The sequence below is a fragment of the Amblyomma americanum genome, chromosome 11, assembly GCF_052857255.1.
Source record: "Amblyomma americanum isolate KBUSLIRL-KWMA chromosome 11, ASM5285725v1, whole genome shotgun sequence".
In the NCBI taxonomy this organism is placed as follows: Eukaryota; Metazoa; Arthropoda; class Arachnida; order Ixodida; family Ixodidae; genus Amblyomma; species Amblyomma americanum.
Window position 1 is genome coordinate 64,975,012 of NC_135507.1, and position 25,107 is coordinate 65,000,118.

The following is a 25,107-nucleotide window of genomic DNA, read 5'->3' on the forward strand; positions in this document are numbered from 1 at the left end:
TTTGAACTGCGTGGTGCTGATGTTGAACCTACAAAAAATGCGTTGCGCGTAACGTGTTGCGGCTACCGTTGTACCCTTTAAATTTCTTCTACTAAATAGCTCGTACAAAGCTATTACAGCTCCCGCTGTACAAAATCCTTTGCATCAAAAACTGTAATAGCTTTGTACGAATCATTCAGCAGAAGCATATATTTGCGTTGCACGTAACGCGTTACGTGGACACCAAAGTCACGTACGTACCTCGAAGCGTAATTGATGTGTCCACTGACATGCGCCTTACCTTTACTAAAAAAAAAATGGAGGTTTTAGACTGCGATTAAGACAACACTGTAAACTAGACTGTTCGCTTCGCACAAACGGGCCTCGGAGTTCGTGAAGTGTGCGGGGAAGCGATCGAACCGAATACCGCGAGCGGAAGAAGATCGATCATGCACGGGAGCGTATGGACGCCAAAATGTGCCTGTGAGACGTACATCCGGGCAGTCGCCTGCGAAACCTCAAAATGGGCCTGTCTAGTTTAGTTTAGTCAATGGGGGTTTAACGTTGCAAAGCGACTCAGGATTTGAGTGACGCCGTTAACGTGCACTAACATCGCGCAGTACAAGGCCCTCTAGAATTTCGCTTCAATCGAAATTCGGCCCTTAGCCACTAATGCAAATCATAGCTTTCGCTGAATAATGCGCTAAGCCGGTGAGCTTAGATATGATAATTTTTATTAGTGCAACAAACCATTCTGCCGTTTTAATGATGCCACAGTTAGGAACACACCGCTGGCCACCTCGTGTGTGTTCCTACCCGCCCCAGTATACATTATTTTTTTTTAGCGTTGTTAAATCTGCAGTCCGCAGTTCGCGCAACTGACGGGATTGTATTAAATTGTACCATGTTTCAATTATAAGGAAACACTTTTATTTCCAAAGCCATGAGAATAACCCAAGTAGGACATGGGCACTACCGGCGTCAAATAAAAGCTAAACGGGAACCTGAAAAGCAAATTAACATCAATTTAAATTTCAATGTGGAGGGCAGCAAAATAGTCGTCCGACGAATTATCGGTTATGACATACGATAAGTACTCTTTAGAACTAATAAAAGCTGGATGTTTTTTTCTTTCTCCTCCCTCCTGTAATTTCTGGATTCTTGCGCTCGCGTTTGAATTCTCGTGCTCGTGTATCGTTTGACGCCAGTAACGTTAGTCGTGCGTTGGTACCATCGATGGTTGGTACCAACGTTTATAGATATGAACGAGGTTGGTACCACTCTTGGTATTCAAGGTGTGTCATCAACACCCTGGTGATTCCAGTGGCGATGATTAGATGCACACACTAACGGCCCTGTAATATTCTTCGCACGCACGTCTACGCTTATGGGCATTGCGGAGGATTCTTGTATTTTCGTTCCGATGTTTTTCCGACAGCCTGCAAGACCTAACGGTGACCTCAGAAATGGTAGTTACAGGGCGTGGCTGCTGAAAGAGGGTAGCATATGGCAATTTACCTGGGTCTGGTTCGTTGGCACTTTATAATGTTCTTTTTGCACCTCAGTAACAAAATCTAAAGAAACTGAGATCCAGCCCGCAGGCTGGATCTGCATTTTCAGAGGCCGTGACATTTTAACATAAATGTAGTCTCAAATTTTTGTGGTCGTAAGAGAGCGCAGCATAACCAACCTAATCTGTGGTGAAGCGCCTTGAATGTGTACCTGACGCGACTGTCATTTCTCCATGCTAAAATGTATTGATGATGACATGGATGGTGATGACAACATTTTGGTGCGTCTTCTAGCGCCGCCCTAGCGGCGTATCTTTGTTGTTTGTCGTTCTGCAAGGCTTTCCTATCGTGCGTCGTCGCTGCTCGTCCGTGCGTACGCACGTAATATGCGACGCTTCTCGTGGTGATGGTGCCCAGCGATGGCCGTGTCCGTGCGGTGATCCCCAGCGAACGCGCTCCGGTCTTCCTAGCGGCGCCAGGAAGGCGTACTTTGTCCCGTGCGCTTTCGTCCTGCGACAGCGGTGGCCCGCCGACGATCGCTAGGCCTAACCCGCTGCACTGCTGTTCCTGATCGACCCCCGTCACCTAGCATTCCCGTTCAATGCTACGGCTCGTCTGAGCACGCGTGCACCGGGCGGAGGACTGCACGATCTTGTGTCACACCGCGCAAGGAACCCCATTGTTGACGAGCGGTTGACGCCTGTGTTCAAGTGGAGCCCAACTTTTTTTTGTTATCCGGCGCCTGCATGACACTCCCAGTGCGAGCACCGGCCGTGTTGTGACTCGAGAGGTGATCGATTCCGTGCGTCTACGTCGCCGTGGTTCCGGGAGCGCTGCTTCTCCGACGGAAACACCGGTGTCACCCTGTGGCGTGGTGTGAAGTGCTCCGGGATCGGGTTGCTGCTTTGTCACAGTGATCCCTGTTATTTTTTCTTTACACCTGCCGTGACTGCGCAAGTGGCGTGACATACAGGGAGACATGGCCGGGAGCTTTGATCCGTACGATAAGAACAGGTCAGTATGTGTGCGTGTGTATGACACGGTTCGCTCGGGGCGGCTATGCGGGCAGCTGCCTCTGAGGCGATAAAAGCGGCCGCCCGCACGGACCGGACGCCCGTCGATGACGGGTGCCGCTTCAACCGTTTCCTTCGAGAAGGCTGCGTTCCTCGAGCTATTGTTTTCTTTTCGTTGCGCTGCGAGCTGGAAACAACCTTTTTTTTTTTTCTGACGAAAGTACCTCCGGGGAGCCGCTTTCGCGAGCGTCGCACCCCACCGCTCCGTTTATTTCGGGGGTAGAACCCCCCTCCCCGTCTGCCGCCGAAGATCGTGTTTCACGGGCCACTCGGTTAGGCCTACGCGGTTGGAAACGAGCGTTTCGCGTTGTCGGCAGCGTCTTCCTGATAAGTTTTGCGTCACGGTGTCTACTGCAAGAAATAAATGCCCCTTGGTTCTGCTGCGCCAACCTTGAGGGGGGGGGGGGGGGGAACTGTCCTGTCGGTTGCGGCAACCTTCGCTGCTACGTGGGCCGCCCGAGCCGCGCACGACCGCGAGGCGGGGGGGGGGGGGGGGGGGGGGCTGCTGCTTGCGGTAGTTTTTAGCCAATTATGGGAAAATGGAGGCTGGAATGCATAAATAGCAACAGCGTTTCCGCGTGCGCAGTGTTTTAGGAGGCAGCTTTTAGGCGTCTATGTTCCCCTCGAGGTTGTTGCCTTCGCAGGGTGTTGGGAGCGACCAAGGCTGACCACACCACTCTGCCTTTCAAGTGATGGCATGAGCAGGATTGCTGAAAATATGCCGCAACATTGGCTCTAAGGCAGCGCGCGTAGGTTCAGGAAGTTTGCATAGCTGTGTGCGTGTACTGGTGATGATGACATTTCTGCCCATTGTTGCTGTCATTGTTTGTAAGAGTGCCGTTAAAGGAGTATGGACGCCTAATTTTGGTGGCATGTTTTCTTCTCTACAATGATAATGCGGAAAACACTACTACGCATTAATCACCACATGATCACCTACCTACAACCGCTAAGTAATTTATAATCAAATTTTTTTCTGTCATGCTGTTCCGGTTCCAACAGCCAAACAATGGCTGTGACATCAATGAGTGCTTTTGTGTCACCTGAGGCTTCAAAAAACGTCATATAATTGCTGCTTCATCGTTTTAATTTACCGCAGTGCTGAAGCCAGCCTTCCTGAAGAGCCGTAATGACAACGAATGTGGAAGCAGCGATTATATTGCAGTTTTCTCATGCCTCATGTGACCTGTAAGCACACGTTGACGCCACAGTCCTCATTGGGCTGTTGAAATTGAAACTGAAACAGCACGAGAAAGAAATGTGCTGATAAATTACTTAGCGATCCTAGGAGAATACCAGGTGGTAATCCATGTATAATAATGCCTTATGCATCATTACAAACAAGAAAACATGCACCCAATAGTTAGGTGTTTATACTCCATTAAAGGAATTTTATGCTGTTATTAGTTGTTATTAGTGCTATGTTACTTGTTAGTTATTAGTTGCTGTTCTTAGTTGTAGTTATTAGTTGTGATGCTATTATTAGCAGCTTGACAGTGCGTCAGCACTTTCCGGTAGGATGCTACGAGGTACAGTGCTACAATAAACTAGATCTGTTGTTTCTAAACCTGCTCTACAACCTAACGTAACGCTCTTGGCACTGAAATGAATATTTGAAAATTTGCTTAATTGATCACAGTTACTTAACTAATTAAGCAGATTATACAAATATTCTGAGAAGTGCCATGTGATGGCAAACAATGTATGGTTGGTTTCAGTGGGCTGGAGTTTACTGCTCTTTTTAAATCCTTGGTTCAAGTTAAGTGAAACACCCTGTATATACAGTGTAGTGCGAAAGCAGTGCGGTTGAAAGCAGTGCGTGTGGGCATACATCACAAATAAAGCTGTACATTTAGTTTCATTCTTGCACATTCTGGTTTGTGCAGGTGCTCGTCTTTGCGGCACCCATTCATCCACCAGTGTCAGTGGATCAGGCAACAGCTTAGTTTTTCGAGCGTTAGCTCTACTGATCGCGTTTCGAGCCACCGATTAATGCTGGTACCACAGATAGAATCCAAGATGGCGGCCTCCTAGGGGTTGCCATGGTAACCTAGGTGGTTACATAATAGAATAAAAGAACACCAGGTGGCAGCGTAACGCCCGAGCACTACAATTCGAAACTAAACCATGTCTATCTGCTATATATATCCTTCTGTGGCAGGCGTCAAAGTAGGGCCATTTAGTCCCGACATTCGTGTAAAATTTGTGGACCAACAGTTTGCCGTAGAAAGTTCCGGATGGTGTCATACAATTCAGTGCTTTGTGCAGGACAAGCTTACTAGTTAAGGTATAGCCTAGTTCGCAGCAGGGATTCGAACTGGCGACCTATGTACCCCCAATTCCACGTTTTTACGAATCTTCATATGAACATTGCGGCTCAAGCGTTTGTCACAGAATTTTTGGGGTGGCGGCATGCATACGATTTCGTGTTTCGTGCTGCATAAACTTACTAGTTAAGTTACAGTCTAGCTCACGTCTGGAATTCGAACCAGCAACCTATGTTAGGCGTGTTAAGGCTTAAATTCGATCGCTGCCTCAGCATCGGCTCATTTTTTTACTGGGACTTGCTGATGGACTCTCACTTTGCAAAGTAGTGGCGAGATGGAATATGCGCTGTGTGTATTTCACATCATGCTGCGAATGCATTTGCCTCTTATTGCCACCGACTATGTTTTTGGCCGTGAAACATTTCATCACCGATCCACATGTGAAAACCCGAAATGCGGTTTTATTGTTCCAATTTAGACAGGCTTCTAGACATGGAATAGAAGACACAATTTGAGATACTGTGATATTTCTACTGCAGAGATTCTGGGAAAGCTGTTTCATTGTAGCTTTAAGATCTTGTTGGTATGGTTGTTAACAGGCAGAGATTCCCTTAGTTACTGCGTCATGCCTAGTAACAATTGAGCATTCGATTTTGATATAGTAGGCATTTTCTGTGATGACTTCTAATCGTTGCAGTAAGAGCTGCAGAGAACAGGCAAGTGACAACTAAAGAGTTGAACCTAAAACCAGAAGTTTTAACCTGTCACTTTTATTTTGAACTTCCATTTTTTTGCCAACATTTTGTCTGAGATCTCACTGAGCGTCGGTGGACTAGGATGTTTGTCAATAATGACTTTATTGTGAGTAAGTTATGTGCCTAGCCTCCCTGTGACCGCTTAGCAAGTATGAAATGCAGTAAGGGCAGAAGCGTGTGCGACTTCAGTTTTCTTGTCATATGCTTGGCTTTGCGCTCAGTGTCGATCATCAACTTTGCCTAGAGACTGTTGGGTTGACGATTCACAGAACACACTGCATTGTAAGAAACTGCTCGAGTGCTCAGACCAAATGCAGTGCTTCCAGCCTGAGTCGGCTAGCATCGTTACAATGCATGTCGGTAATAAGAGCACAGATGATGCTAGGTTTCAGTAGCGTGGATTGTTTGTCGGGCTTGTTGATGCATCATTTTTAAAGTACTGTAGCGCAATAGAGCACTAAGGACCACAGTGACAGAAAGCACACAGCACGGGCAATAACCTTCCAAAAGGTTGTTTTCCAGAAGCACGCATATATAAGTGCCAGATCATCTTGGCATACCACACCACATGACGCATACCTGCAAGGTCAGTGTCTGAAAAAAAGTGACCTCTTTATCAGGAAGGCATACAGAGTGCATGCTTACACATCTGATTCCTATCTGCACATCCTCTCGGCCTCAGCTGTTTGCCCTGTTATCCTCTTCTCGGTTCTGCCATTTCACAGAGTGCTTGAGAGTGGAGGGCTTCTTTGCCCTCCGTTATGCTAGTTTTAAAAAGTGATAAATAAGATTTGTCTACTCCTCAACGAATGATAACCCAGACCCTTGGCCTGTGGTCATGTCCTCAGAATGCCATTGTGTAATGTCATTTTAAATGGACACTGAAGAATTTGTGTTCTTTGTGAGTCACTCTCTGTGGGCTGGTCAGTGTTCGGCTGTCAGTGAAAGACATACTTCTTGTTGTGATAAAAGCACTTCAAAATTTTTTCATTCGCTCGATTCAAACCCACTACGTCAAGAGTTTTCTGAAAGGGACACCGTAACCACTTTGAAAGGAGTTTAGGCAGCATAATTTTTGGGTGCATGTTTTCTTCTTTGTAAATATGCGCAAGGCATTATTGTACATGGATTACTACATGGTATTTTCCTACGACCACTAAACAAGTTGTAATCTGACTGCTTCCTCATGCTGTTTCGATTTTGTTTTCTACAGCCGAACGATGACTGCGGCATTAAAGATGTGCTTATAGGTCACGTGAGACATGTGAAAGCTGCGTTATAATTGCTGCTTTGTCCTTTTAATTCACTACAATGCTGTAGCCAGCCTGCCTCAAGAGCCTGTGTGACAACAAATGTGGAGGCAGCGATTATATTGCAGTTTTCACCTGACCTATAAGTTCACTTTGACGTCACAGTCATTATTCAAGTGTTGAAACCAAAACAGCATGATAGAAAACTTTGGTTATGAAAAATTCAGCGGCCGTAGGCAAATACCACGTGGAGATTCATGCACAGTAGTTTCTTCCGAATCATTGTAGAGTAAAAACACGCCACTGACATTGGGTGTCTATACTCCTTTAAGGCGAATGGTAGTGTAAGCAGCCTCAGAGATCTGCTCCAACATTTTAAAATGGCCATGTGGAAGCTGTACCTGTATTTAATGTTTTCCTCCTTTTCCTAGCTTCTGTAATCTCACCTTAGTGAAACTAGCCTCACTGTCATTTAGAGTGCAGTAGTCTGTCCATAGAGGCCAAGTTAAATTCGTCTTCATGATTCCTTTTACCATGCTTGCTTGTTGCTGCAGTGCCAAGATGTGTGCTTTGCACGGACACTGGGCTTCAAATGGCTGTTGCAGAATTTCGCCCTTTCGTACTCTGCATTGTGCTTTGTTGAGCACTGTAGCTGGACTTGGATGCCGCATATTTAGCCTAGCCACTAGGTGGATGCAAAGCAAAACCTTGTGTTCACGTACACCAACCATCACGGGGCTATGGAAAACAGCTTTGCCGAAGAAATCTTAATTCGTTTGCATCCAGGCGTCAGTGTATGAAATTGCGTGGTTCACTTGCAATTATGCTAAAGATATCTATTTTAGTGTATGCGCAAGCATGGCAAGGAAATGAAATGCTTTCAATAATAAAGTGTCCCACACACTTTTGAAAGTGGGTGCACATAGCGACCAAAGTGCACCTACAGTTGGGAGAAATGAGCCTGACAAGCTCTTCTCTGCTGCTGGGATTCAAGATTCCTTTTACAGCTCATGTGTCGTGTGGCTTATGTTGTTGTCCATTGAAGGGCCAGCTGGCATAGCTTAAAGCACTAGATGTCAGCAGTTTTGTGCTGTAAATAGTACTTGCATTTCAGAGATGTGCGATGTGCTTAAATGCCTCGCCTTTGTACAGTGGCTTAATAGGAGTCATGTCAGGCTTAAAGGAGTACAGACACTTAACTTTTGCGTGCATGTTTTTTTCTTTGTAATGATTCTTAATGCATTATTATACACGGATTACCATGTGGTACTCACCTACGGGCGCTAAGTAATTTATAATCGAATTTATTTCTCATGCTGTTTCGGTTTCAACAGCTGAACAATGACTGCGACGTCAAAGAGAGGTTATAGGTCACGTGAGGCATGAAATAACCGCAATATTATCAATGCTTCTACATTCGTTGTCATTCCAGCTCTAGGTGAAGGCTGGCTTCAGCACTGTGGTGAATTAAAACGATGTATAAGCGAGTATATCACAGTTTTTCCGTGCCTTACCTGACACATAACTACACTGATGTCACAGCTATCTTTCGGTTGTTGAAACTGAAACCGAAACAGCCTGACAGAAAAATTCGATTTTAAATTATTAAGCACTCGTAGGCGAATACCATGTGGAGATTCATGCATAATAGTGTCTTATGCATCATTGTGGAGAAGAAAACATGCCACCAGAATGAGGTGTCTATACTCCTTTAAATAGCTTACTATCTTTTACTGTTCTCGATGCTGTAGATGATTAGTAATTCCCTACCCGACATGTAATAGCTCCATCTTACTGCTACTCACCTATGGAGCTGAAACGTGTTGGCTGACAAGAACAGTTGAACTTAAACTTAGAACAGCGCAGTGAGACGTGGAAAGGAAGGTGCTACATGTCAGGTAATGAGAGGACAGAGTAGGCTAGTTAACGCTAGTTAATGACATCCTAGGTAAGACGCAAAAGAAGAATTGGGCACGGGCAGGGCATGTAATAGGGAAAGCAGTTAACCCAGTTGTCACTACTGGTCGCAGAATGGATTCCAAGAGAAGGCAAGCATGGCGGGGGGTGACTTACGTCAGGTGTGCAGATGAGATGGGTGGGTGATGATGTTGATGATTCATTGTTTTTGACCTTTTATAATTCTCAGGAACTGGGAAGTGAAAATAGTGCATCGCCTTTTGGCACTTGAGGTTTTTTTTTTTTTTTCAGTGACTTTGAAGTGTGTGCATATGTTTTTCCCTTCCTGCTGCAGCTGGTTCTTTGGGCCTATGTCACGCCAGGAGGCGTCCGACCTCCTCATGGCTGAAAACGAAGTGGGTGTCTTCTTGGTCCGCAATAGCACAACCATATCGGGCGACCTGGTTCTCTGTGTCCGGTGAGTGCTGCCCCTCATTGGCCACATTTTTATCACATTCGAGCCGGACACAAAGCGCACAATGATAGGTGATATTTTTGTGACAGCCGAGCAGTGGGTGCCCTCTAAGAAGTGTGAACTCGTGGAACTATGGCAAATTGAAATCTTGAGTGTGCTTCGTGCCTAGAAATGGTGCAACCAAAATATTGTCATAAAGGGATTGAACAAGTTAAGGAAATGGTGCAAATGTCATTGTCTTCGTTCATTTGGGTGCTGTGCCTTGCTTGTGCTATTTTTTAAGTGGATTGAGCATTGTGAAAGGCGGTGGCAGAATAGGGCTGTGGTGGCTTTTTCTGGTCATCCATCATGTTTCACTGACAACCACCGAAGGTCTCCGAACTGGTTCTTGAGCGATGTGAACCACTTGGAGGCAAAGCATGGCTGACTTAATTCTGTGGGTTGACTGGCACCTGATGGGAACTTAAGAGGTAATCCGAAGTTTTCTGTGTTCTGAGGACTTGCATCAAAATAGATTTTTCTGAAAAGGGGTAACAAGTTAAACACTTGCGGCACTGAGGAATCCGCCCACACGCTCTCCCTTAGCATTTATTTGCAGGCTAGGCATGGTCTGCCGCAGTGCCTCAGGGACTGTAGCGGCCCTGCTGCTGAGCACATAAGTTTGCAGGCTGAAATCCAGATGTGGTGGCCACATTGTCCAGAGCGTCCAAGCAGTGGGCACTGCTCTGCCTCTTGGAGGGCCCTAGGGTGTTGAAATCAATCTCGAGCCTGCCACTGTGGCATGCATCCCCGCTCAAAGTGCAGCTTTGGCAGTTGTGAAAGGGAAAAAGTTCAGCAAACTTCCATCTCAGCTAGAATAAAAAAATTTTCATTTCGTGTCAAACCTCTGATGGCTGTAGATAAAGGGACTGAGATGAGTGCCTCAATGGCCAAGGCTTGCTCCAGCCATGGGTAGTTCGTCTCTGTGACAGTGGAAGGCTGGAACACCTGTTCAGCAGCAGTGAAAGTTTAATACTGCTCTGTAAACTGCAGGTGGTTGGAATTTAGCTAGATGCTCTGTGTTATAGCAATTAATTTGCCTTGACGCAGAGAGATCTGGAAGGGCATGCAGCAGCTGTGCTTTAACGAAAAGGCCACTTGCCTACTGATGTGCGGATAGTTGCTGTGGGCGTTTCAGCAAAATGTCACTTCAGTTTTATGTATTTATTATAATACCCTCAGGGCTTGCAGAGTGTTATAGAGAGGGTGGGTGAGAAAAAAAATACATTTAAAAAGTACAGGCAAAAGGCAAAAGAAAGCAAAAAATCATGAGGCAGATGTTTGTTTGATGACATACTTGGTGATAAGTGGCTTGAAGGATGACGCGCCTTCAATGCAGGCGATATGGGGTGGAAGGTGGTTCCACTCAGTGCTAGTCTTCGGTAAGAAAGAATTAAAAAGCACATTCGTTTTACAGGTTGGGATGGCAACTTTATGCGGATGATCAACATGTGATGATACGTATGATGGTATAGCAGAAAAAAATTCCTGTTTTAGTGTCTCATTATGAAAGAAAAGGCTGTGGAAAAGACTGAGGCGTGAAATATTTCGACGAACTGCGAGATTAGTCAGACCAAGTTTAGATTTCATTAAGGAAACGCTAGCCGGGCGAGAATAATTCGAAAGGATGAAGTGAGCTGACCGATTCTGAACAGCTTCTATAGTATTGATTAAGGTGAGTTGTGCGGGGTCCCATACTGATGATGCGTATTCTAGCTTTGGCCGTATTAGTGTTTCATATAAAAGTAACTTCAAATGGGATGGCGCCTGAGAGAAATTCCTGCGTATGGAACCAAGGGCTCGGTTTGCATTGTTAATAACATATTCTATGTGCATGCGCCAGGATAAGTTGTTAGTGATGTGAACACCCAGGTACTTATAAGATGAAACGTTCTCTAATGAAACTCCACTAATCTTGTAATCGAACGTTATAGAAGAGTTAGATTGGCGGGAGATGGACATAATTTTGCACTTTGATGGATTGAGAACCATAGACCATACATAGTTTGTGGCGGAGGAGTGCTAAATTGGTTGTGATTATGTGGAACCATCAGGGCACTGTAGGCATTTGCTTATAAGTGTTGAGGTTTTCAGATATTAGAGCGCAAATTAGGATTGCTAGTATAATAGGTATAGGAAGTTAGACACGAAAATTGGTGGATTTTTGAAAGTGGTAAACATCATCAGGCTAAGGATTGGTCTACACATCAGACATCTAGCTTCTTTTGGAACGTGGACCTACCTACCTGTGACCATTTTTGAGACATGTTTCTAGTTAGTAAAAACGAGGGTTGGGGGACCCAAAAGTAAACAGGATTTCTTGATAAAAAGCACGGTCTTTATTTTTGTTTATTACAAACAACTCTTTTTCAAATACATCTTTTATCATCATCAAAGTGCTCTCCATTAGTACTAATGCACTTGTCCAAATGTTTAGTCCATTGTTGGAAGCACCTTGCAAATCCGGCCTCTTTGATACCTGCTTTCATGCAACGATCCTTTGCTCTTCGATGAGAAGTCTGGGCACAAACTTAGCAGCCACTCTTTGCATTCCCAAATCGTCATGCATATTGTGCTGAATGGAGGTCTAGGATAACCTGGATAAGACCTCAAGTTGGTCGATTGTTCTGCTTCGATCTTCCCTGACGAGATCACTAATTTTGGCGATGTTTTCTTCGGTTCTCGCAGTTGAAGGATGAAGTTGACTTTGAGCCTGTCTTTTATGGTGTTTCTTTAGCCACAGCCAAAGGGAGCTTGGCTTTGGCATCTTGCATGTTGTGAGTTAAGCTTTTGGATTAGCTCACCTCGCTGATAGCCAGTCCAAGGATGGTTTGTTTGTTGTCCTTGCTGGAGTGCTGTTTCTTCAATGTCGGCACACGTTCTGGACGGTTGCAAATCAGATGGTAGTTATCTTTGTGACTGCTTTGCAGCTACGCTCAGATGAGCACAGTGCTTTAATTGCTTGGCCCAAGTCCTGTTGATTAGCCTAAGAATGACGTGGCTTGTCAATATACTGTATATCAGCTGGGCTGCCTCAGTTATGGGAGCATTGTTCATGCTTTCATGTTTTGAAAAAATAGTGAGTACTTGATTGTTATGAAAAGAACTTGCAGGAGGGTGTCCTTCTTCAGGTCTGTGTCATGCATTATGTTGCTAGGGAACATCAAACTAGCACACAAACTATTGTCTTTAGCTTTCGTTTGGTTTACAAGCCAGCTGGTGAACTTTACAAGGGATGTCATGGATATTGCCATGCTAGAGTATGCGCCTTGGTTGGTTACCGTGTGGTCAGTGTGTACGGGTTGTGAATGCAAACGAGTGTTGATGGTTGTGTTCATTGTCTCATCTTCGTTTTGCCCGCCCTCAGGGAAGAAAACAAGGTGAGCCACTACATAGTGAACCGGGTGACCCAGGCAGAGCAGACGCGGTTCCGCATTGGCGACCAGATGTTCTCGGACATCCCGTCGCTGCTCAACTTCTACAAGCTGCACTACTTGGACACAACGCCGCTCGTCAGGCCGGTGAGTGGCCGACAGCTCTGTGCTTATGTGGCTGGCTTCATCGAGTGCGGCTCGTCTGTCTCGTGTCTGTGTTTCCTGTGTACAGTGTGTGCCTTGGTCTTGACATTAATTATATTGTGTAGAAACATGTGAGTTCTATTATTTCGGGCAGAGTGAATGAAACAGCGATTGGCAAAGTGAAAGCAACTTGCTTATTCCCCAATTTTTTCACAAAGTTTTGTAGCAGCCTAGTGCTAACACATGTACCTATTTTTCTGCTAGTTAAGCTACTTGTTTGCAGCACTGTGACAGAGAGAGAGTTTACACAGCATACAGCAAGGGTTTTGGGTGGTTGCCACGAGGGTTAAATGACATTGTTAGACAAAATGGAATGGCATATGTGATTTTTGCTGCATTTTATCGAGGATATATGTGTATGCGTGTGTGTATGCCCATCATGGTGCAGTTAATTAATGAGCTCTGATAGAACTATGAGGTCGGAGCTGCTTATCTATGTATGGGGAACTGGGAAACAGGCCAAATAAGCATGCAAGCTGCCGTACTGACGGGGTTTTTTTTTTTCGCGGCATCTGATAATTCTTTGTGAGGACTTGGAACAGTTTTTCTTTCGTTTTGGATCATCAAGCAAGAAGCAGACAAAAGTATAACTGCTGTGAAGTAAATTATGAAGGTCTTTAAGCTGCAGATAAAAAAAAATAAAAACAGCAGCTGATGTAGGAGGTATATGCACTCAAGCCACAGTGGTTGCCATCTTAGCGTCCGTGCATCACGGCAGAAGGCTATAGTAGGCATGTCTAATCGGCTTATCCTCACCCCTCCTCCTCCTCTGGCTTGCACCACTGAAGCTGACTGTTGGACGCCAAAATGGCAAAGGCTGTCGAGCTAGGTCTTTATTTTTCTTTAGCCTCTTGGAAACCCCAAAACAGTTCCATGGAACCCAGATGGTTTTCAGAATCCAGTTTGAGAACGCCAGTGATAGACTGGCAATTCTGTTGGGCATGTGAATTCGTCTGCACAGGTTGTTTTGGCAATAACTGGGTCAGCACTGCATTGAATTAAAGTGCAAATGGAGAACGCCGTGTACACTAGCGAATACCCTCGAGCGTCACCAGTGCACTCTTATGGATGTAGTGGGGTCACAACTGTGCATCGAAAAATAATTTTAATACAACTTATGACTGCAATGAATGGTTCAGCACATTATCATCCCATGTCAAATGGAAACAAGACAGGCTATCGTTGTAAAGGTACCACTGCCTGTGAGATTGCCTGTTGCCACGAGTGTGTGGGGAAAAAAATTCTGAGAAACCAGCTTGCATGCAGGAGTGGGCAAGTGTTATCGAAGCCCATCTAAATATTGCAGTGCGGGGTTTTTGTGAACAATAAAAGGATATTGCAATAGCGGGTATATGTATCTCGTACCTCCAGGTTATCACCAAAAGCTGATTCTTATCGGGCACAGACATGATAAGTGATGCACTTTTCCGCCCTTTTGATTGTTGTTAGCAATTGTCCTTCAACATGCCAGAGTAGTGACACATCGAACATCTGTGGCAACGTGGAATTGTACCCAGATGGATCGAACTCGAAAATGGTCGGGAAGTAGGTATATCCATAATTCGGTACGCGAAATATGTCAGTAGATGATGTTATCTTAAGGTTATCTATAACCTAGAAGCAAGGTTACATTACACTCACACTATCAAAGTGCTTCTTGCAGTGACATGCTGGCATTGCACTGTTCCCTAGGTGATGTGAGGTCAAACCTGCTTTGCATTGCAGATGCAGTGAATGGGGCTTTGTAGCTAGCCTCTGCCTATCATAACATGTCTGAGCCTTTTATGAGTACGCTGTGAACAGGGTAATGTCGTTAAAATTAAGGTGCAGTTGCACTCTAAGCATAAAGGGACAAAAAAGAAGTAAGCAGTCCTCTAGTGCATTGAAAGGAGTGTACTAGGAGACAGCTTACTCGCTTTTCTTTGCTTTACTCGCTTTGCTTAGTGGTGTTGGCTTCACCGCATGACACTGATGTAGCACGGAATATGACAAGAGACTGACAGCCACCCCCCAAAGCACACCCCACATTCACCTCGTCCCGCGGTTACTGCCAACAGGCGTCCAAGGCCACACAGCTGACCCATCTCCACATGTGCAAAGCGATGGAACCAGGCCAGTAGGGGAAGCGCCACTTGCAGGAGCACGGCGCGGCCGTCTGATATATCGAATGATCGTTGAAATTGGAGTTCGGTACATTGCGCGATTTCCCTGTACTTTTGAACAGCATTTCTAAGGGGGTAATTTTTTTGTTCGATGTAGCCATTAATGCGAAATATCCGGGTTTTATATATCTGCGCCCGATTGTATATTTGACCCTTTGGTAAGCATTGCCTTTTCTGCATAGCTGTCATGTAAGTCTTTCAAAATTATCGGTAGATTTCATGACTGCCATTTGAAAATTGGCACTGCCACTGCTGTGACACACAATTTCAGCTTATGTTCGAGTGTATTGAACAAGGTTCGCAATATTTCTCGCCAGCTTATTCCTTAATGTCTCTACCGGCCCTGGTAGCAAATAGGCATATCACAGTCATAGTGATCACAGAATAAGCGTGTAGTAGAGGTTGCATTCTTGAAAATGTTTGTGAAGCATTTGCTGCTTTCACAGTTCCTTCTTTGTTTATCAGAAGGTTTATCAGAAGTAGGTAAAGTTATTCCAACACAAAGGTGGCTAGATAAAAAATCTGGGTTGACAGGCCTGAGCGAGGCAAGTGTAGATGTGTGTTGCTCGCCTGTACATTGTTTTCCACTTGTTTTTTAAAATGTTAAACACCAAAGAAGTCTGCCAAATTTTAAAAAAAGAAACGGAACTCCAACCCCTACTTATTTCTTAGCATCAGGTTCTTGTTACAGAACACCAGTAATGATATCACTTTTTTTTTTCTGAATTTTTAATATCTTCAGAAGGTAAAATGATTCTATGATCCTTTAAGAATTTATTTGGCAGATCCCGGTGACACTTTCAATGAAGCTTTGTACATCCTTGCAACAAACTAACTTTGGTATTTCGCATTGAAAGACTAATGCATCGGCCTTCTTGGAGACCAGATATGCTATCTGGGTGGGAGAGTATTTGTCTTGAATCGAAACAATGAGTAGTGCCTAAAAGAGGTGAAAAAATTCATTTAGCTGATATGAAACTGTGTTCCAAGATGTTTTAGGCTTGAAGGCAATGGCCTCACTTTTTCATGCAAGGCTCGTGGTGAAGATTCCCTGCTGTTTTTAGATTCAGACATACCCATTTCTGACAGTCGTACTTGGCTTTATTGCTTTCGTGGGCAAATTTAGTCACTTCCATCCGAGTGCACCCTCTCCAAGACTGTGAAAACGGGCCATCACTTCTCTTTTCCTTAAATCCGCTCTCCACAAATCTTACCATCGTTCCATCAAAGGCAGCTTCATGGTGCAGGTTTCGAAACTACGGACGGCCAGTTACCCATACTTGGTTACATCCTCTTCGCTTTGGACACTTTTGAGGAAAGTGAAAGAAAAATGTCACCCAGACAAAGAAAAGGTCAGAGATGATTCCTTATCCGCATAAAGTTGCCAACAACCCGAAAAAGCTGACAACCATGTATGACATCCCCGTCGCGTTCTCAGCTGCAAGCTGTGGCGCTTGTGCGCGTACATTTCAGCAGGTAAGAAGGAACACTTTTGCGGGAAGAGGCATGGGAAGTGCTTTGTCACATGGGAAGTAGGTGTGGTTTATGAGGTCCTCCTCGCATCTGGCAAGGTTTATGTTGGTAAGACGGGCAGGGGTATTAATGATATCAAAACCAAGCATCAAAATTTGGTAGCAAAGTTTCGCTTCAGCTGTCTTTGCACATTAAGGAATTGTGATCTTGATTGATTGGCAAAATGTGAAGAAATAAAGAATTTTTTGCAGAAGCCAGAACAATGTTACGCATGAGCTTTTATAAGCGTGTCACATAAACAAAAAAGATGAACCAGTGCATCAGCAATGCATCTGTATTGTTACGCGACAAAGAATTTGAATTGTTTAAGAAAGCATTTCTGCGAGCCAGCTCTATAGTTACCTTGTCATTCTGTTTTAGCCTGTTCATTTTGGCTTGTGTTTCCGTCCTTGCTGTGTCTATGTATTGTCCATTCGCCGTCTGAATTAAACTGGCCGTGAGCGTCCATCCTGTTCGTCTCCTGTTCACGTCCACGTCTTGCGTTCCGGTCTTCTCGTTTTTCCAAAAAGTGAGCTATGCGCTTACTGGTATTTCACTTGTAAACAACAGGTTCGCCGAAACAGCTCTGCGCGATCGTCCTGCAGTTCGCCGGGTGCCCTGTCATGTGCTGCGAATGGTTTTGAAGAACAACTTGTTGAGGTTGGCTTCTTTCAGACCTCGCCTATCAATAGTTCTTTGCTTTTTAAATACTGATGTAGCCTGGGAAAGCTTGTGGCGTATGAAGTTGCTAATGTTTTTGGACACATTTTGTAGTTCTGATTTTTGGCGCCTGTCAGACTTTTATCGAGTACCTCAGGGTCTGGTGCCTAATAATGGGTGAAAAAGTGTCAAGTTGTGTAGTGAACAAGTGCCATTCATTGTACAGTCAACGATCGAAAAATCGGGCAGTCCAGAAAAATCAAATTTCCCCAAAAAAATCTCTAACTTATTGCCAATATTCCCGAGGAGGGCATCAATTACATTGCACACATTCTGATGCTCCTCATGACTAAGTTTCGCTGCACGCCATGTGCACAGATGACAGGCAGCGACCGCTTTCACGAGTTCGGCCTGGCTGGCTTTGCTGCGCTGCTCTCGGCATGTCTCCGATGAACGCACAGGCTGGGACAAAATCTAGACGGGAAAGCGAACACGCCGCTGCGGGAACTGCGCTGCTCCCGCAGTACAATAGGCCCAAAACGAGAACACGAAGATGGCAAAACAATAAGAATTGAGAAGTGGCCGAAGCAAGTGCTCCATCGGCGTTGGCGTTCAGCGTTGGCCTTCGTCATTAGGCCCAGCGACTAGACCCAAAATTGGCACCGTATTGGATCCGGCGATATGCACCATGTGGTGGCTTGCGTATAATGAGAGGTGTCTTGCCTGTCATCCAAACACCAGTTGTTTACGGTTTTACGATTGAAAAGTCAGGGTTGTGGTGCGTTTTGCCGCGGGTACGCCGACCTTGCTTTGAAATGCACCACCATTTCGCGCTCATCGTCTTCCTGAAGCCGTATGCCTCCCACACGGTTCGCTGCTATCTCTTCCTGTGTTCGGGATGAAAGACTCGGCACAGATGAGTTCAGCGAACTCGGACTGCTGTTCAAGTTCGTGTGGGGGGAAAACGTTAAACAACAGTACAAATTCTAAACCACACGGGCGCAATGTGCCGACTCGCGCAGAATTTCAGCATTGCAATTTAAGAGGCTTCTTTAAAGGGACACTGAGGAGAAATTGAAGTTGGCTTGTATCGATAAAATACCAGCTCCTGATCACAAAAACACCGTTCTTACTGAAAACAAAGCTCTTGTAAGGTAGAAAATAGCAAGAACCAAAATACAGGTATCGCCACCACAGGCCAATCTCGCAAGTACAAGCGTGGCGACGTCATAGGACAAGAGACACCACCTTGGACGAATTTTCCTTCCTACATTGTGGCGCGAATCTCTGAGGCTGACAAAGGAAGGTTGCGCGGTTCAATATTGAAGTAAGATTTGTTTTAAAACCGATAGTGCACTTTTATCACTCAAGGAAGGCAGACAAAAGACAACCTGAATGTTAGAAGCAAAGAAAACAGATGCTTGGCGGCGCCAAAGGCGGCCAGGAGAGTTTCGATTTGTTATGGCGCTTCGCGTGTATGAGCTTTGCGTGCCCGTGGTTTTGGTTTTGACGCGCCTCGATTTACAAGCGCTGAACAGCAGAGGAACTCGCAAGTGCCGCTTCAAGTGCTGGTTAACCTTTGAAGGAGCCTGTTAAGGCTTGTCAGATGATCGCCACAGTCGATGAAAAACTATGATGGCACGATGGTCGGTGATCGTACGAGGCAGTTCGCAGTATAAAGAGCACTTGTGTCTTCGCACGCTCGCCCGGTGAAACATTCCCGGCTGTACCAGTCAACTTCAAACTACTTAACGGAAATCGTTTGCTAGGGACGGGAGCCAAGGTACAAGGCAGTTAAGAAAAATTGCTGATGACCTAGCTCTGTTAGGCCAGGATATACGTTGCGAAAGCGCGGAGATTCCTGCATCGGAAGAGTGCATTTACTAGATGCGCCTTTATTGATGAATTTACCCTGAGACGTCGTGGCGGAGTGGTAGCGTCACCGCCTTAAACAGCAAAAGCCTGGTTCGATTCCGAGCCTCGGCACAGGATGTTTTTTTATTCAGTGAGTTGGCGGGGGGTTTCAGTGGCTCCCATAGATGCCGCCACTGAATACGTTGGTTAGCGGTTAAGCGCACGCTCTGTTAAGGCGCGTTTATGCTCCGGCGTAACGCACACGCGCGTGCTGCACGGCGACGTCACATCGGCCAAAGCGAGACCCTCTATACTCCAACTGCGCTTGACCACCGACGCGTTCAACGGCTTCGGCGCACTCTGACCTCACTGGCGGAGACTTGGAGCATGTCTCTATTTCACGGTGAGTGTGCCAGCCGCCGCTGGCCCGGCCAGACTGATTCGGCTCCGCGGCGAGGTGCATGTTGTGACGTAATTCAATAGCTTCGGCAGTTGGGTGGAGCTGTTCTTTTCGAGCTCTCGGCTAATTTAATCCATTCACAGTACACATGTGAAGGCACATGCAAGTGGGTGAGAGAGCCCGATCCAGTGGACCCGTTGGATCTAGCGGAAGCCGTTGAAGCATCGTGCGCCGGCTTTAGTTTCAAGCCGCCGACTTTAAATGCGACCGCCCTTGAGCACCCACCCGTTTTTTGTTGCAAAATAAATAAATAAATAACTTGGCCCTTCTGCGCCGTTCAAGGAATCACAATCACAATCAGCCCCAAAGCCCCGGCCAGCCTCCGATGGGTGCAACGCCGCCGACCTTGTCCTGGCCCCTCGCGACTCCCCACACTGGGGTTATGATATTTAGTTTGCAACGGCTGCTCACTGAGGAATGGGGAAACGACCCGCCGGCGCCTAACCTAACCGTGCTCCCTCAAAAGCATCGCACGCTCTGTGGGGCTGAGGTCGCTGAAATGCAGGCCGGAGTTTTTGCGAGAACTACGTTGTCGTGTTCGGGAGCGGGATCCATCGTAACACTGGCAAGACGCCGGTGCAAACGTAAACGAAGCGACGGCAGCGACCCCCGATAGATGAATTCAACGTGCGGCGGTGGTAGCTTTCATTTCGGCAGCTGCTAGACCGCACCGCTAGCCACCAGAAATCACGGAGTCTGTGTTTACGTCACGTTTCACGTCACTCTGTTTTACGACGTCATAAGAGTTCTCTGTGATGCCATAAGAGTTCTCGAGTTTGAATCGGAGCGGCGGGAAAAACTTTTTCAACTTCAAATCCAAATTTCTTTGAAATAAATGCATCTTTCGCTCCCAGGCAAGCGGCAACAACGCCATGAAATGCCGAACTATCAGATTTTGCTAACGAAAAAAATCTGATAGAGTTCTCCTCAAAGTCTCTTTAAGCTTGAATTTTGTTTCGTTTGGGCAAGTTTTCGATTGCTCGTGCACTTTGAATTAATGAGGTTCCACTATACACATTATATGGCAGCCTGGGTATTATCCGAAAAATCGAGTGGTCAGTTGCGGTGTGTCCGAAATTTGAGGTGCTCTTATACACTCGCTCTATGGACCATGTGGCGGTGCCGGGAAAAAGTCCGAATAATCAAGCATGTCCTAAAAATAGAGCGTCCGAATTTTCGGTCGTCGACTGTAAGAGGAAGTTGTGTACAATAGAGCACTGCGCGGGCCACATTCTGAGGCCCGAGCCTGGCCCAGGCCCCGCCCAGACCCTTTCCGGCTGCGGTTCGGAAGGTAAACTGCTTCTTGCAGCAGTCTCCTACAGAAGAAGGGGCCAGCAGAGGCGGTCATATCACAAGAAAAGCAAACAAAGATGAGATGGAATCGTGCGCTCAGCATTTTGGACAATGATCTGGTCTTTGAATAGTGCTGAAGTTCCGAGAACCAAATGAAAAGGGTGGCATACATGCATAGCCTGCATTTACAGCCCACGATGCCTAATATTACAACATCCTCAAAGCTGTGCCATATACATTTATTTTATTTTTTTTCAATGATCGCAATTTTGCGAGCTTATTGCCTGTCACAGTGGCCACGTTTTTGTGGAGCAAAATGGATAAAGCCTTTATTGCCAGGGAGGGGTGGCTCTGACACGAAAGGCAGACGCGCCTGTTTATTGCATAGATTGTGTTTAAAGACGAGTTGTCCTAAACCAATATGATGTTCTCCAGTGGTGTCCCTGGTAGCATAGACGTGTATTGTGGGAGGCAAAGGCAGACAACAAGATACTGTCTTGGAACATTCTACTATCTGTCAAGCCATCTAATGAAGGTCCTTCTATAGCGGTTCTTATGAGAATTCAAATGTCTAGTCGTGAGCAGTAACACAAAACAAAGCAGATGCAGGGGGTCGCCTTCTGGTGGATCCGATGGTGCGTGCTCGCTGATAGCTGAAACAGCGCAGCACAGCATTTTATTAGGTGAATGCACTAGTGCAAATGAGCCGTGTATCAGGTGTTACAACGCTCCACTAAGAATGCTGCTGTAGTGCAGCCTGCTGCTGCATTTTGCTCCGTTTCTTTCTGACTTCTCTTGTACCTTTCAGTGCGGCCAGGCGTGTTCCTTTGAAGTTATTTGAACACAGCATTGCAGTGAGGTCCACAAATGAACTGTCTCTCAATGCGCGCCAACAAAAAGATCCTACTATTGGTTTATGATAAACAACAGGATAGAGTTTTAGTGCCGGGATTCCTTCATTTCCGAGACGTTCCGTGCAACAGGGAAAAAAAAATTGTATTGTTTTTAATTTTTCTCGTGTGAAGAAAATGCAGTTATAGCAGCAACAAGATGGGTTGCTTCAGCAGTGATGATTGGCAATAGAGTGAAACATTGTGCTGTTGCTAATTTCAGTACGGTCAGTCGCAAAATAAAGGCGGCAGGTGGAGTACTCCATGGAACCCATGGGCTTCATAAAACTCAATTCAGAAACCCCTCCCGTATTTCATATATTCCTTTTCAGTCAAGAGATATGAATCCTTTAGCTCCAACATCAAATTATGTCAAAATTAGATTCATACTTCCAAACAGCTTTGGGGGCTTCAAGGTGGCTGGCAATGTTGTAAAGTAAAAAAATTATTAAATATACGTTGTTCCAAAAACATACTGTGCCGCATGTTCTCAGGGTGCATTTGTATGGCTTACCTCACTTTTTCTGTTTTCATTACTTGTCCATTTTTAAGCATGGCTGCCATGCTGCTCTGCTGGGGACTACAATGCTGGCACCCATCCGGGCCAATGGTGGTGTGATGAAACTTACCAGTGAAGCCAGTTGCGTGCGCTTCATCATGGCCTGATGTGACCGAGAAAAAAAAAGTTGCCAAGTTTTGTGAAGCCAGTGGGAAAACAAATACAGGGGCACCCTTCCATGGCTGTGCATTTATGGGAGTTTCCACGTTGCTTTTGGGACCGGCAGAGGAGCCGTGGTCCTGCACACTGGGAGTGGTGGAATGCCAGTTAGAAAAGCTTTCAGGTAGAAACGCACCACCTCTCAGCTGGTATTCACTTCAAATTTGCAGTGAAGTATTTAAAGGGTTGGATTGGGGAGAGCTGGGGACACATATAATTGAGGAGGGACGTGGTTGAGGTGTAATGTTGAAGAGACCATTAATATAACAATGTGGATACAAGAAGAAATTTGAGTTCATTGTGAAATGAAAACGTGGGAGAAATGGAAGTGGACTTCAGTGGGACATGCGGAGCTGAAATCGGACACCAAGTCAAGACATTCAGAGCGAGTGTTCATATATATATATATATATGCATGCTCCCACAGGTGGGAGCAGAGTTGTGCGGCTGTTTTCCCCGCACCGATCGCAACACAATTCGCAGAGCGGCGATCACACGGTCTCACTGATTTAAAATATTCCAGTTCGTTTTGGCTACGTATGAGCCAGAGGGGACCAGGTGCTCCCATCTTGAGTGCAGTCTTCTTTGTTTTTCTACTGAGGGGATATTGTATAGCCACTGCCAGGAGGAGGGGGCCAGCCACTCCCATCTTGTTGTCCAACTGAGGGGGTATTGTATAGCCACCACTGTGTCATTAGAAGCGGCTTTCCCGCAGAGCATGGAACATAACGGCGGACCTTTATGTAACTTTGCTCTCTGCGGGTGCATATGCAGGAACACTATTCAAGGCGGACATGAAGGTAATGAAAACGCTGGTGTAGGATAGAGCTGATATGAGATGAGCGATAGAAGCCTGTGGCCTACAGTTCACGTAACCTAGCTGATGATGGTGATACTGCATTTATGCTTTGTAAGTTTGAGGTGGAGTACGCTGGTGTAGCTAAATTACGGATTTTAAGCTTGGTACTTGCGTTGTCTGCGGCTGGACGAAAAGGATTGTTCCTGTGCGTGAAAATGACTCCTGCTTCCTCCTGGTCTCTTGCAGGCTGCCAAGAAGGTGGAGAGGGTCAAGGCCAAATACGACTTCGAGGGGAGCGTGAGTAGCTGAGTGATGTCTTTCTCATTTATTAGTTGTGGCTCTTTAGAAAGTGGCTGGTGTGAGCAGTGGTATTTATTGTGTGTGGGAGGTATTCTGGACTACCGTGAACACAAAAAGGGAACAAAGCATATTTTTTTAGGGTCACTATTGCCTTCAGTTCATTCTGGTGCCAACGAGAAATCTTATAGCACACACACATGTGCAGACTGTAGCCACGGGTGCCATGACAGTCTTGTCGTGTCTGTCAGTAAAAAGCGTTGATAGCTTATTTCTAGTTCCAGAAGGGGTGCCTTTTGTACGCTCTTGAATGGAACGTGTACAGCTTCATTTCTCTAAGGCCAATTTGACGATCACTGGCTATTCAACTCTCAGTACTGCTAAACTGTCACTTGAAGTGAGTGTGACTTGTACACGTAACCAGTTCTTGCAGAATAGCTGGAACAGGCTGCTATCTTTTGGTGGAAGATCACGTGTACATTCTTCCCTTGATTCCTTGTAGTGAAGAGGCCATGCAATACATGTGGTCGATACATTTCTGTGGGGCACCGTCTCATCTGACTGGGAAGGTGGCCGTTAGAATGTGTCCGTTAGGTTCCAAGCGATAGGTGTGTGTTTGATACTTGCTGCTAGACATTTAACATTAGGCATTATTCAAATATTTAGACATTATTTACACATAGGTTTTTGCAGTGAATGGAAACATCAGGGTCCTGCCTTCTTCAGCCTGTTCATTTATAGGTGGCCAGAGTACACTGCGCACATATTTACATTCCGTGCAGACTTTCATGCAGTTGGACAATGTAGTGTAAGAACTATGAGTAACCTTGATAACTGTAGTGTTTTGACATGCACTTACAGTAAGGGCTTGTCAAAGCGATGCATGTAATGTTAACAGAGTTAGCAGTGCATTTGATTCCTTGTGGAAATCTTTGCTAAAGTTAATGTTTGCATTACTTTTTTTTTTGTATGGAGTGCCACAGAGGTGAAGCGGACACCTCATATTGCACTACACGTGTGACATGTGCAGGGCGATGCTGATGACCTGCCTTTCCGAAAGGGTGAGGTGCTCACGGTCATCTCCAAGGACGAGGACCAATGGTGGACGGCACGGAACAGTCTGGGGCACACGGGATCCATTCCTGTGCCTTACGTCGAGAAGGTGGGCATACATCGCTCTCTTATTGTCGCTTTTATTTTTTCTCTGAACCCTTTCAGCGCAGACAGCTGTTGCGCTTTTTGGCTTGTCACCGCGTTTAACATCTCTCAGGCGCGTCTTTGAAGTGATATTGTGTTGAGCGGCATGCCCTGTTCTCTGCAGCTCGATGACTGTCAGCTCCCGAATGACGGACACGGGTGGAATGGGCCCGTGTCACCCCCGCAGATGGGATCGCCACCTGTCGCTCCACCCAATGTCAGGACCACACCTGCCGTTGGCGACCCCATCAAATACAACACACCGTCTAATGTGCAGGTCAGTCCTTGCGCTCGTTGCACCAACATTCATAACGCATGCTGAGCACGGCGCTGACCATTGGCAGAAGGGATGCTGCTGTTAGGACCAAATTTAAAATTCTTGTGGTTTGACGCTCACTATTGTTGGCAATCACAGTGAGGAATGCGTACAAGCATCACAGAT

The 25,107-nt window shown here is 45.8% G+C and overlaps 1 protein-coding gene across 7 annotated transcripts in view; it reads left to right on the top strand.

Annotated features, from left to right (window-relative positions):
* Nucleotides 1–1,807: 1,807 nt before the first annotated feature.
* Crk (Crk proto-oncogene, adaptor protein) overlaps nucleotides 1,808–25,107 on the top strand; it is a 35,940-nt gene continuing 12,640 nt past the window's right edge. For 4 of the 7 annotated variants that reach the window (XR_013309717.1, XR_013309718.1, XR_013309719.1 and 1 more), the window contains exons 1-6: nucleotides 1,808–2,504; nucleotides 9,087–9,209; nucleotides 12,613–12,766; nucleotides 23,418–23,468; nucleotides 24,499–24,630; nucleotides 24,790–24,942. Coding sequence is in view for 2 of the 7 variants with exons in the window: in XM_077642983.1 (XP_077499109.1) it covers nucleotides 2,470–2,504; nucleotides 9,087–9,209; nucleotides 12,613–12,766; nucleotides 23,418–23,468; nucleotides 24,499–24,630; nucleotides 24,790–24,942 (648 nt within the window). In the remaining 5 variants the exon portion in view is untranslated. Of the gene's footprint in view, nucleotides 2,505–9,086; nucleotides 9,210–12,612; nucleotides 12,767–17,067; nucleotides 17,158–23,417; nucleotides 23,469–24,498; nucleotides 24,631–24,789; nucleotides 24,943–25,107 lie in introns of all 7 variants that reach the window. The other 3 variants (XR_013309715.1, XR_013309716.1, XM_077642982.1) reach the window with 1 other exon arrangement.